We start from the raw sequence: 14158 nt of genomic DNA, 5'->3' as shown, positions 1-14158 counted from the left end.
GATCATTTGAGGTTATCTACTTTGCAGATGTAAGATCTTCTATTTCAGAGTATAACACTGTAAAATACAATGGCGCGTATACGTTGTGACAATACTTATACGCCTCCCCTAATAAAAAAAGTTAAAATTTTTATTATTAAAGGCCAAACATCGCATTTACCCTGAGTTTCTTTGAGTTTTGGATATAAATTAACTTTATTTTCCTTTCCACGTACCGTAGTTTCAACAGTTTATTTATTTTTGGTGTAAAAACCCTCCTTTAAGGATCTCTACTGTAGGGTAGGTGACATTTAAAGTCCTCCACTATAGTATGCTCGACCTTTGAAGTCTTCTATTATAGAGTAGATGACCTCTGACGTTCTCTACTATAGAATATATGAACTCTGAGGTCCTCTACTATAACGAAGATGACCTCTGAGGTCCTCTACTATAAAGTAGATGATTTTTAAGGTCCTATACTATAGAGTAGATGAACTTAGATGTCCTCTACTATAGAGTAGATGACCTTTAGGGTGCTCTACTATTGAGTAGATGACCTTTAGGGTCCTCTAATATACAGTAAGCTCCTCTACTATACAGTAGATCACATTTAAGGTCCTCTCTTTTTTCTATTTCAGAGTATACGACTGTAAAATACAATGGCGCGTATACGTTGTGACAATACTCATACGCCTCCCCTAATACAACAATTTAAAATGATATTATTGAAGGCCAAACATCGCATTTACCCTCAGATTCTTTAAGTTTTGGGTCTAAAATAACTTTATTTGCCTTTCCACGTACCTTAGTTCGAACAGATGATTTATTTTTGGTGTAAAATTTCCCTCCTACCACGAACACATGTATCTACCTGTTTCTATTGTATGTTACTCAGGTGACTTAGGTATGCAATCTCGTGGTTGATCTCCCCAGGACACAAACACACACATATACAACATTGTTATTGATGGTCTGGTCTCTTTTGTCCATGTACAACATGGATGTTGGGCATTTTTCTTCTGTCCTATGGCTAGGGTACAACATTAATACCCGTTAAATTTTACTTGATGCCAGTAAACCTGGGACAAGAATAAAGACAGGCCGACAGAGGTTAGGTTATACCATCATTTGTTCGATGTCTGTGCGACTCAATGAATTGCAAATATTTTCCTTAACACGACATGAAAGGATATGATAACACCTATTGGAAAATGTTTCAACGTAAATACCAAGCATGGCAGCAGCTTCTATTGATGGGTTTATATGAAAGCTTTTAAAGTTGATGAAGTCTCCTATTATGACATTTTGGTGTTTCTGAAAACACCTTCTATGTAGGTTGTAATGCAGGAGATTTCTGTTGTCCTTAAAATCCTCCATTCATGTGAGTAATGAAAACATTTACTTTTTGCCTTGTATTTGATGACCCAGCCAGCCCAGACACAATGCCATGATGGGGGTCATGACCACCATTGTCAGCAGTTTTTGGGCCAAAACACAGGTATTTTTTGGCATTAAAACTCAGGTATTTGTGGTCATTTCGATTGAAAATGGCTTTTGGAAAGAAATATTGATTGTGCCAAAAGCAATTAAGACGTGTTTTTACAGAGGTTTAAAGGCTGGGCAATGACATTAATTTCTGTTGGCATTTGAATGTGCCATAAGTGTTGTTTATTTTTGCTTAATTTTCGTACTTATGTTTAAAACATGTTTTGTAATATGCATTTATTGAAATTTAATTATTTTTATTTTTTTCTTGTTTTTCCAGGACGTTTTGCATAAAATATGTGTCCCACATGGCCAGGTAATGCGCATTGTCATATTCAAAAAGAATGGCGTTCAAGCTATGGTGGAATTCGACAGTTTGGAATCGGCAACCAGAGCCAGAGAGAACTTAAATGGAGCTGATATTTATTCGGGATGTTGTACTTTGAAAATTGATTTTGCCAAGGTGAGTAAAAAAACTAACTTTTGGGAAAGAATATGCATCAAAAATGGACAAAATGTGAGAGTTTATCTTATTGTGTACGTAAGCGTATGACTATTATTAATTGTATAAATTGGGTGGCGTATGATTGGTGTCAATACTTATACGTACAAGTATTGACATCAATCATAAGCTATCATGTTATATATGATACTTTTTTGAAACCATTTTTGACTCTCATAGTGGGCGAACAAAATCTATGTCAAATAAAAAATAAAAATTGGGAAAAATTTGCCTAAAAATACGAAAAAATGTGTAATAAGTTATGATATTTATGCCCGGGAGTCTATGACAATTAGTAGTGTTCATAAATAAAGAGTATCGGGTGGTGTATGATTGGTGACAAGACTTATACGTCTACCTATCAATGATATACGTATAAGTACTGACATCAATTATACGCTATCATGGCTAATAGATTTATTGCAAGCATTTTTGAAGGTTTTTTCTTTCCAACCAAATGTGTGCAAATTATTTCTTTCCCATATTTTTTGTACAGTTTTAATGTAAATATATAAATCTCATTCGTTGTTCTATTTCAGCCGGAAAAATTGAATGTCTACAAAAATGAACCAGAAACCAGCTGGGATTATACTCTTGCCACTGCAGGTATGTATCGTGAGCTTTTTGTTGCATATTTTTTTTCTTTCTCTTTTTGTCGTCTACTTGTTTTCTTTTATTGTTCCTTTTCAACAAAACGATATTCACAATACATATTCTCACTACTCTATCTTATCTATATATAAATTTTAAACTACTCTATACGATTCCAATCATCAAAATTGTTCGAACACAGCACAATCCACAATTCCCATTCAGAAATTTAGAGACACTTGATAGCTAAACTAAGAAACTCGAAATACACTACAAAACCAAATAATAGAATAATAATTTGCTTGAAGCTAACTGAGCGTATGATTATTATTAATTTGTGACACAGGGCCGTATGATTGCTGACCGTACTTATACGCAGGCTTTGTGCGAACTTCAACAATATTTTGAGATATTTTAATGGATGATGTCGCTTTTGAATTAACACAAAAATTGGTGTATTGTGGAGGAGATGACGCTTACGGTCCTCTACTGTAGAGTAGATGACTTTGAATGTCCTCTACTATGGAGTAGCTGACATATGAGATCCTCTACTATAGAGTAGATGACCTTTGAGGTCCTCTACTAAAGATTAGATGACCTTTGAGGTTCTCTACTATAGAGCAGATGACTTTTAAGAACCTCTACTATAGAGTAAATTACCTTTAAGGATCTCTACTGTAGAGTAGGGGACATTTAAAGCGTTCTACTATAGTGTATTCGACCTTTGAGGTCCGCTATTATGGAGTAGATGACCTCTCTACTATGAGTTAATGACCCCTGAGTTACTCTACTATACAGTAGATGACCTCTGAGGTCCTCTACTATACAGTAGATGACCTTTGAGGTCCTCTACTATACAGTAGATGTCCGCTGAGGTACTCTACTATACAGTAGATGACCTCAGACGTCCTCTACTATACAGTAGATGACCTCTGAGGTACTCTACTAAGAAGTAGATGACCTCTGAGGTACTCTACTAAAAAGTAGATGACCTCTGAGGTACTCTACTATGAAGTAAATGACCTCTGAGGTCCTCTACTATTGAGTAGATGGGCTCCGAGGTCCTCTGCTATGAAGTAGATGACTTCTGAGGTCCTCTACTATGAAGTAGATTACTTCTGAGGTCCTCTACTATGAAGTAGATGACCTCTAAGGTCCTCTACTATGAAGTAGATGACCTCTGAAGTCCTCTAGTACGAAGTAGATGACCTCTGAGGTCCTCTACTATGAAGTAGATGACCTCTGAGGTCCTCTACTATGAAGTAAATGACCTCTGAGGTCCTCTACTATGAAGAAGATGACTTCTGAGGTCCTCTACTATGAAGTAGATGACCTCTGAGTCCTCTACTATACAGTAGATGACCTCTGAGGTACTCTACTATACAGTAGATGACCGCTAAGGTACTCTACTATACAGTAGATGACCTCTGAGGTATTCTACTATTCAGTAGATGATCGCTGAGGTACTCTACTATTCAGTAGATGACCGTGAGGTACTCTACTATACAGTAGATGACCTCTGACGTCCTCTACTATACAGTAGATGACCTCTGAGGTCCTTTGCTATGAAGCAGATAACCTCTGCGGTCATCTATTTTATAGTAGATGACCTCTGAGGTCCTCTACTATACAGTAGATGACCTCTGGGGTCCTCTACAATACAGTAGATGACCTCTTAGGTCCTCTACTATACAGTAGCTGACCACTGAGGTACTCTACTATACAGTAGATGACCTCTGAGGTACTCTACTATTCAGTAGATGACCGCTGAGGTACTCTACTATTCAGTAGATGACCGCTGAGGTACTCTACTATACAGTAAATGACCGCTGAGGTACTCTACTATACAGTAGATGACCTCTGACGTCCTCTACTATACAGTAGATGACTTCTGAGGTAATTTACTATACAGTAGCTGACCCCTGAGGTCCTCTACTATACAGTAGATGACCTCTGAGGTCCTCTGCTATAGAGTAGATGACCTCAGAGGTCCTCTTCTGTAGAGTAGAAGACCTCTGAAGTCCTCTTCTTTACAGTAGCTGGCCTCTGAGGTCCTCTACTATACAGTAGCTGACCTCTGAGGTCCTCTACTATACAGTAGCTGACCTTTGAGGTCCTCAACTATACAGTAGCTGACCTCTGAGGTCCTCTACTATACAGTAGCTGACCTCTGAGGTCCTCTACTATACAGTAGCTGACCTCTGAGGTCCTCTACTATACAGTAGCTGACCTCTGAGGTCCTCTACTATACAGTAGCTGACCTCTGAGGTCCTCTACTATACGGTAGCTGACCTCTGAGGTCCTCTACTATACAGTAGCTGACCTCTGAGGTCCTTTACTATACAGTAGCTGACCTCTGAGGTCCTCTACTATACAGTAGCTGACCTCTGAGGTCCTCTACTATACAGTAGCTGACCTCTGAGGTCCTCTACTTTACAGTAGCTGACCTCTGAATGACTTCTGAGGTCCTCTACTATAGAGTAGAGGACCTCAGAGGTCCTCTTCTGTGGAGTAGAACCCCTCTGAAGTTCCCTACTATAGAGTATATGACTTCTGAGGTCCTCTATTACAGAGTAGAAGACTTCTGAGGTCCTCTACTATGGAGTGAATGACTTCTGAGGTCCTCTAATATAGAGTAGATGACCTCTGAGTTCCTCTACTATAGAGTAGATGACTTCTGAGGTCCTCTACTATAGAGTAGATGACTTCTGAGGTCCTCTACTATAGAGTAGATGACCTCTGAGGTCCTCTACTGTAGAGTAGATGACATCTTACGACCTTGGTGGTTCTCTACTATGGAGTAGCTGACCTATCACATCCTCTTCTGTGCAATAAAGAACTAAAGGCCACCTCAATTACAATTTATTTACTCTTTAATGTTCTTCATATATCTTTTTTATGGGATTTTAAGCCAATTTTGTCCGATTTCTTCTTTCGTATTATACCTCCTTTGCAAATGTTTAGATTAACGATGTGTTCGCTTTGTGAATACATTATTTGTTTAGTTTTTGTGTCTTAGGCGTTTTTGTTGGCCCGTCTTCTTCCACACTTCTTTCAGGGTGATTGGGGCTTTTTTATTTGATGTTTCAGCTAATTTGTCGCGTGTCACTAAAATGATTGTGTGGTGCTGTTGTTGCTATTTTGAATTTTTTTATTGTGCTAAGAAAACAAACAGCAGCAGACAGTGGTCAGTCGGTTGTTTGGGGCCAACAACAACACCACTCAACCAATTCATTTCATTCACATTTTTATGGCCATTTTATGCGAATTCTTTTTTTTTTGCGGGTACCGAAAATTTTTTGTCCAAAAATTGTTTGCATGAGGGTGGGTGGATCGCTAGCTTCTGGTGTTTCAATGAGACAAGCTGGCAGCTAGCTTGTGGTATTATTTTTTCCCCGAGGAGTGTAGTGTGGTGGTGGAGCAGTATTGAAATGAACCAAAGTAAACAAAGACAGATGGACAAATTTTGAGTGGAGATTGAGGGAAATGCAATTCGTGAACGGTGGGGATTGAATTGAATGTAGAACATGTGAAACCAAATAAACCACTCACCACCACCGCCACCAGACGAATTGATGTAATTAGCTATTATGGCACCTCCGCATCACATGTACGCGTAACCATCAGCGGCGTTGGCATTATTTCCATTTGTGCAACAAAAACAACAAATACACGTTGTGTGCTGCCGGCCAAGGTAAACATTTAACAAACCAAGAATGCAAACAAAGGAATTTTCTTCTATTTTTTTTTTGGCGATACAAAATATAGACAAAAGGCTGCGAATAGTGAATGTATGGTCGAGAAGTGGCAAAATAGTGACATTTAAGGACGAGTAGATGATCTTTACTATGGCGTAGATGATCTTTAAATACCCCGACTAAGGTTATCTATTTCATAGTAGGGGTTTTAGAGGCCATCCACCCTGCAGTAAAGAGTCTTAGTGATCGTCTACTCGTATTTGGCCAAGATAGTGCATATTTGCCTAGGTGTAGGTGCCTCTATGTACTCCACTATGAAATGAGGAGCTTTGCTATGAAGTAGATGGTCCCTGATGCCTCTATAGAGTAGACTAAATACCTCGTATGCCATCTTCCTTGCTGTAGATGGCCCTTGCAAATGACATTTTCTTCCCTACAATGGATATTTCAATACATGTTTTCTCTTTCAACTTTAAAGATTTAATCTGTTCCTCTCCGCCCATTGGCTGACTACAATCTCCAACTGTCTGTCTGTCGGCTGCCTCTCGAGTAGCCCCACTTTGTATGGCATAAAAGTTTATGAACTCATGTTGTAATTTTTGCTGTCCTTTCACAACAACTTCCTCTTGTTTTGTTTCGCTCGCTTCTTCTTTTTGCGAAATAAATGCAAATTGTCTATGACACTATTGTCAGGAGGCTATTTTCATAGGAAGAAGGAACCAACGAACGAAAAAAACAAGGGAATTCACCGGCATTGTCAACAAACAAAACGAAGCGGAACAGAGTGGAATATACAAGACAACCTCAAACCATTCATTTGTTAAAGTTTTTTTTGTCAGTTTCTTCTTTTATTTTTAAAGGAGGACCTGACTTTTAGTTGGGACCATTGTTCAGAGTAACACGAATGGTTCTCTTAGGTAGCGGCCTGGGGTTGGGTTGGGGTTTGAACACCTTCGAAACAAAACTATCAACTTTCGTAAACGTTTTAATAATGACAACACAAAGGAGTCAACCAAACAAAAAGTTCAGCAGTGGCAGACAAAAAAGGATTTGTGTTGTTCTTCTTAGGAAGGATCCCTTGGGATGGGGCTAAAAGTGGGTCGACTTGGCTGAATTTATTGCTAGACAAATTTAATAGCCAAAAGGAGTTTTTGTTGAGATAAAGTAGAATAAAATACAAAAACTAAATTAAATATAACATGCTCCACATACCTACCTCTACATACATAATTCAAATTTTCTTTGTATTCCAAGTCGCCAAAGTTTGGTTTTCTTCCATTGTTGCCGTTGAATATCTGAATCAAATTCAATCCATTTCCATTTCTTCGTTTGCTCGCTTTCATTCTCTCGCTCTCTGCTTGAATGGTTTACCAAATTAAAAGCCTAAAGGTATGCAATTGAAATTGTAATCCGTCTGTCGTCTGTGTTAAGGATTTGGTCCTGGCATGAGGTTGGCGGACAGCCTGCATGGCTTCGAAACTTCAAACAAAGAAATCCAAGGTAATGTTGGAAAAGGTGCAGAGTAAGGAGATGAAGTTTTGCAACTCCCTAACAAATGAAGAGTGAAGCCACCATGGCCAACATTATTATCAGCATCGTCACCAACAACACTATTCTTATTATTATTCCTTATCGTGAAAAGAAAGCATAATCCTGCAAGAATTTTCTTCTGCTTTATACAAAAGGACATGTCGGTCTTGGCTTACACCAGGCAACCAAGAAGCTGGTGTGAAATCAAGGAAGATAGATGAGGTAGACAATCATAGAACTTTTCAGACAACAGTAAAATTTTTATAGATAAAAAAAAATCCTGAGAACCTCGGGACTATTTTTTGTCTATAGAAAAATTACTGAGAACCTCTGGACTATTTTTTTCTATAGAAAAAAATTCCTGAGAACCTTAGGACTATTTTTTTCTATATAAAAAAATTCCTGAGACCCTCAGGACTATTTTTTCTATAGAAAAAAATTCCTGCGACCCTCAGGACTATTTTTTTCGTTAGAAAAAAATTCCTGAGACCCTCAGGACTATTTTTTTCGTTAGAAAAAAATTCCTGAGACCCTCAGGACTATTTTTTTCTATAGAAAAAAATTCCTGAGAACCTCAGGACTATTTTTTCTATAGAAAAAATTCCTGAAAACCTCAGGACTATTTTTTTCTAAAAAAAAAAAAAAATTCGTGAGAACCTCAGGACTATTTTTTTCTATAGAAAAAAAATCCTGAGAACCTCAGGACAATTTTTTTCTATAGAAAAAAAACCTAAGAACCTCAGGACGATTTTTTTCTATAGAAAAAAAATTCCTGAGAACCTCAGGACTATTTTTTTCTATAGAAAAAAATTCCTGAGAACCTCAGGACTATTTATTTCTATAGAAAAAAATTCCTGAGAACCTCAGGACTATTTTTTTCTACAGAAAAAAATTCCTGAGAACCTCAGGACTATTTTTTTCTATAGGAAAAAATTCCTGACAACCTCAGGACTATTTTTTTCTATAGGAAAAAATTCCTGACAACCTCAGGACTATTTTTTTCTAAAAAAAAAAAATTCGTGAGAACCTCAGGACTATTTTTTTCTATAGAAAAAATTCCTGAGAACCTCAGGACTATTTTTTTCTATAGAAAAAAATCCTGAGAACCTCAGGACGATTTTTTTCTATAGAAAAAAACCTAAGAACCTCAGGACGATTTTTTCTATAGAAAAAAAATTCCTGAGAACCTCAGGACTATTTTTTTCTATAGAAAAAAATTCCTGAGAACCTCAGGACTATTTATTTCTATAGAAAAAAATTCCTGAGAACCTCAGGACTATTTTTTTCTATAGAAAAAAATTCCTGAGAACCTCAGGACTATTTTTTTCTATAGAAAAAAATTCCTGAGAAACTCGGGACTATTTTTTTCTATAGAAAAAAATTCCTGAGAACCTCAGGACTATTTTTTTCTATAGAAAAAAAATCCTGAGAACCTCAGGACTATTTTTTTCTATAGAAAAAAATTCCTGAGAACCTCAGGACTATTTTTTTCTATAGAAAAAAATTCCTGAGAACCTCAGGACTATTTTTTTCTATAGAAAAAAATTCCTGAGAACCTCTGGACTATTTTTTTCTATAGAAAAAAAATTCCTGAGAACCTCAGGACTATTTTTTTCTATAGAAAAAAATTCCTGAGAACCTCAGGACTATTTTTTTCTATAGAAAAAAATTCCTGAGAACCTCAGGACTATTTTTTTCTATAGAAAAAAATTCCTGAGAACCTCAGGACTATTTTTTTCTATAGAAAAAAATTCCTGAGAACCTCAGGACTATTTTTTTCTATAGAAAAAAATTCCTGAGAACCTCAGGACTATTTTTTTCTATAGAAAAAAATTCCTGAGAACCTCAGGACTATTTTTTTCTATAGAAAAAAATTCCTGAGAACCTCAGGACTATTTTTTTCTATAGAAAAAAATTCCTGAGAACCTCAGGACTATTTTTTTCTATAGAAAAAAAATTCCTGAGTACCTCAGCACTATTTTTTTCTATAGAAAAAAAATCCTGAGAACCTCAGAACTATTTTTTCTATCCCATTTTCTACTTAGGAACTTCTCTAAGAGGCCATCCGCTTAAATCTACAGAGTAGTTACCCCAAATGTCCAGATTAAAGTAGGATATTTACTTCGAGTTCTTTTTTATTTCAAACGACAACTTTTCTTTGGGGTCATTTACGAAAGGAAAGTCCCATTGTTCCCTGTTGAAGTGTCTCTTATTCAAATCCAATCAATCGATAAAGATAATGAGTGGGGATAACAAAACACGTTCCTTTGCAATCCCCTCTTTCTCGGAAGGAACACACCCTGGGGTTGTCCATAACGATATGGGAAAGAACAACAGTTTCCCTTGATTATTCTTGAAGGTCTTTTCGACACGTTTTCCAATATGCCATTGCGGTCTTTAAATGATATATGCTTGTGCATGTAAGAAAAACCATTCTGTATGCCACATGTATTGAATCCCACGCCAAATTTGAGCACAGCGAATGGACCAACGCCCACCACCGACCACCTGACAAGCAACAGACTCCACATGAAATGCGATTGCCTGCCTGGCACATCAACATCTTGTGGTAGTCAACCAACAGCAGCAGCGTCATCGTCAACCACCCACCTGCCTTCCACATTTTTTGCACAAATAATTCAATGTAAACATTTTTCTTGGCTTCTCGCACCATCTTCTTGGCCTGCCAGACAGCCTGTCTCCTTCTTAGTAGAGAGTAGTAGTAAACGCATAATCTTATGAAGATCCAGGTAATGGAGGTGGTTGGTGGGTGGCATTTTCTTCATCGCGCCTTCCTTCTTCTTCTGCTTCTCCTGCTTGCCTTTTGTTTGCATTCATTCTTCCATTGGTTTTCTTTTCAACAAAACATAATTTTTTTTCCTTTGCTTTGCTTTCCAGTGACTGGTTCTTTTCGTTGTCGTATTCTTTTCTTTCATTTATTTCTTCTTGTCGTTGGTGTTGTTGTTGTTTTCATGTTTATTGTGTTGTTATAGTAGAAGTGAATTAAATTGGAATGTTGAATGAAAACTAAATGAGAAAGAAGTAAGGGTTGGAGAGAGAGAGAAAGAGCGGGAAGCGGGGATATGAATGAATTTGTGGTTTTATTTAATTTAATTTATTTATACATTCTTTAGGTTTTAGTATTTAATCAGTCACGTCAGTCTGTCAGTCAGTTTGTATGGTTAACAGACAGCCTTTGTGTTGTTTTTCTTGTTCTTTTATTCTCCGTTGTGTGGTCATTATTTTTACCACAAATCTGCTGTTATACATGGGCGCTAATTCATTAAATACTAATTAATTGCTTTATTCAGAGAAAATACTAAGGATATGTTTAGGGTGGCCAAGCAAAAAGAAAGGGAAGGAGCTGCAAAACACACATACATATACATTTGTAAATATGGATAATTTTCTAATTGTTCTTCATAAATTGTCCCTATTTTTACATACCTTGGGAAATTTGGACTATTTTTTTTTTTGCTATAGAAAAAAAAATCCTGAGAAGCTTAGAACTATTTTTTAATGTAAAACATTTCTGAGAATCTCAGGACTATTTTTAGGGAAAAAAATCCTGAGAACCTCAGGACTATTTTTTCCTATAGAAAAAAATTCCTGAGAACCTCAGGACTATTTTTTTCTATAGAAAAAAATTCCTGAGAACCTCAGGACTATTTTTTCTATAGAAAAAAATTCCTGAGAACCTCAGGACTATTTTTTCTATAGAAAAAAATTCCTGAGAACCTCAGGACTATTGTTTCTATAGAAAAAAATTCCTGAGAACCTCAGGAATATTTTTTTCTATAGAAAAAAATTCCTGAGAACCTCAGGAATATTTTTTTCTATAGAAAAAAATTCCTGAGAACCTCAGGACTATTTTTTTCTATAGAAAAAAATTCCTGAGAACATCAGGACTATTTTTTTCTATAGAAAAAAATTCCTGATAACCTCAGGACTATTTTTTTCTCTATAGAAAAAATTCCTGAAAAACTCGGGACTATTTTTTTCTATAGAAAAAAATTCCTGAAAAACTCGGGACTATTTTTTTCTATAGAAAAAAATTCCTGAGAACCTCAGGACTACTTTTTTGTCTATAGAAAAAATTCCTGAGAACCTCAGGACTATTTTTTGCTATAGAAAAAATTCCTGAGAACCGCAGGACTATTTTTTTTTTCTATAGAAAAAATTCCTGAGAACTACAGGATAATTTTTTTCTATAGAAAAAATTCCTGAGAACCTCAGGACTATTTTTTTCTTTAGTAAAAAATTCCTGAGAGCCTCAGGACTATTTTTTCTATAGAAAAAAATTCCTGAGAACATCAGGACTATTTTTTTTTTCTATAGAAAAAAATTCCTGAGAACCTCAGGACTATTTTTTCTATAGAAAAAAATTCCTGAGAACCTCAGGACTATTTTTTCTATAGAAAAAAATTCCTGAGAACCTCAGGACTATTGTTTCTATAGAAAAAAATTCCTGAGAACCTCAGGAATATTTTTTTCTATAGAAAAAAATTCCTGAGAACCTCAGGAATATTTTTTTCTATAGAAAAAAATTCCTGAGAACCTCAGGACTATTTTTTTCTATAGAAAAAAATTCCTGAGAACATCAGGACTATTTTTTTCTATAGAAAAAAATTCCTGATAACCTCAGGACTATTTTTTTCTCTATAGAAAAAATTCCTGAAAAACTCGGGACTATTTTTTTCTATAGAAAAAAATTCCTGAAAAACTCGGGACTATTTTTTTCTATAGAAAAAAATTCCTGAGAACCTCAGGACTACTTTTTTGTCTATAGAAAAAATTCCTGAGAACCTCAGGACTATTTTTTGCTATAGAAAAAATTCCTGAGAACCTCAGGACTATTTTTTGCTATAGAAAAAATTCCTGAGAACCGCAGGACTATTTTTTTTTCTATAGAATAAATTCCTGAGAACTACAGGATAATTTTTTTCTATAGAAAAAATTCCTGAGAACCTCAGGACTATTTTTTTCTTTAGTAAAAAATTCCTGAGAGCCTCAGGACTATTTTTTCTATAGAAAAACAATTCCTGAGATACTCAGGACTATTTTTTCTATAGAAACAAATTCGTGATAACCGCAGGACTATTTTTCTATAGAAACAAATTCAGACTATTTTTTCTATAGAAAAAAAATCCTGAGTACCTACGGACTATTTTTTTCTAAAACAAAAAAAAAAATCTGCGAATCTCAGGACTAGTTTTTTTTTCTATAGAAAAAAATTCCTGAGAACCTCAGGACTATTTTTGTCTAAAGAAAAAAATTCTTGAGAACCTCAGGACTATTTTTTTTCCAAAGAAAAAAATTCCTGAGAACCTAAGGACTATAGAAAAAATTCCTGAGAACCTCAGGACTATTTTTTTCTATGGAAAAAAATTCCTGAGAACCTCAGGACTATTTTTTTCTATAGAAAAAAATTCCTGAGAACCTCAGGACTATTTTTTTCTATAGAAAAAAATTCCTGATAACTTCAGGACTATTTTTTTCTCTATAGAAAAAATTCCTGAAAAACTCAGGACTATTTTTTTCTATAGAAAAAAATTCCTGAGAACCTCAGGACTACTTTTTTTTCTATAGAAAAAATTCCTGAGAACCTCAGGACTACTTTTTTTTCTATAGAAAAAATTCCTGAGAACCTCAGGACTATTTTTTGCTATAGAAAAAATTCCTGAGAACCTCAGGACTATTTTTTTCTATAGAAAAAAATTCCTGAAAAATCCAGAATTTTTTTTCTACGGAAAAAATTCCTGAAAATCTATTTTTTTCTATAGAAGAAATTTCTGAGAATCTCAGGATTGTTTTTGTCTATAGAAAAAATCCTGAGAAACTCAGGACTATTTTTTTCTAAAGAAAAAAATTTCTAAGAACCTCAGGACTATTTTTTCTATAGAAAAAAATTTCTAAGAACCTCAGGACTATTTTTTCTATAGAAAAAAATTCCTGAGAACCTCAGGACTATTTTTTTCTATAGAAAAAAATTCCTGAGAACCTCAGCACTATTTTTTTCTATAGAAAAAAAATTCGTGAGAACCTCAGCACTATTTTTTTCTATAGAAAAAAATTCCTGAGAGCCTCAGGACCATTTTTTTTGTATAGAAAAAAATTCCTGAGAACCTCAGGACCATTTCTTTCTATAGAAAAAATTCTTGAGAACCTCAGGACTATTTTTTTCTATAGAAAAAAATTCCTGAGAAACTCAGGACCATTTTTTTCTATAGAAAAAAATTCCTGAGAACCTCAGGACTATTTTTTTCTATAGAAAAAAATTCCTGAGAACCTCAGGACTATTTTTTTCTATAGAAAAAAATTCCTGAGAACCTCAGGACTATTTTTTTCTATAGAAAAAAATTCCTGAGAACCT

The 14158-nt window shown here is 35.4% G+C and overlaps 1 protein-coding gene across 15 annotated transcripts in view; it reads left to right on the top strand.

Annotated features, from left to right (window-relative positions):
- The window catches only part of sm (heterogeneous nuclear ribonucleoprotein L), a 345011-nt gene that overhangs the window by 168265 nt on the left and 162588 nt on the right, over nt 1-14158 (top strand). For all 15 annotated transcript variants that reach the window (XM_073990802.1, XM_073990798.1, XM_073990795.1 and 12 more), the window contains 2 exons: nt 1745-1927; nt 2506-2572. In XM_073990802.1, coding sequence (XP_073846903.1) covers nt 1745-1927; nt 2506-2572 — 250 coding nt within the window. The remainder of the gene's footprint in view (nt 1-1744; nt 1928-2505; nt 2573-14158) is intronic.

Source organism: Musca autumnalis, unplaced genomic scaffold, assembly GCF_047663935.1.
Source record: "Musca autumnalis isolate F117 unplaced genomic scaffold, ASM4766393v1 scaffold_5, whole genome shotgun sequence".
In the NCBI taxonomy this organism is placed as follows: domain Eukaryota; kingdom Metazoa; phylum Arthropoda; class Insecta; order Diptera; family Muscidae; genus Musca; species Musca autumnalis.
This window is presented reverse-complemented; position numbering and strand designations above follow the sequence as displayed.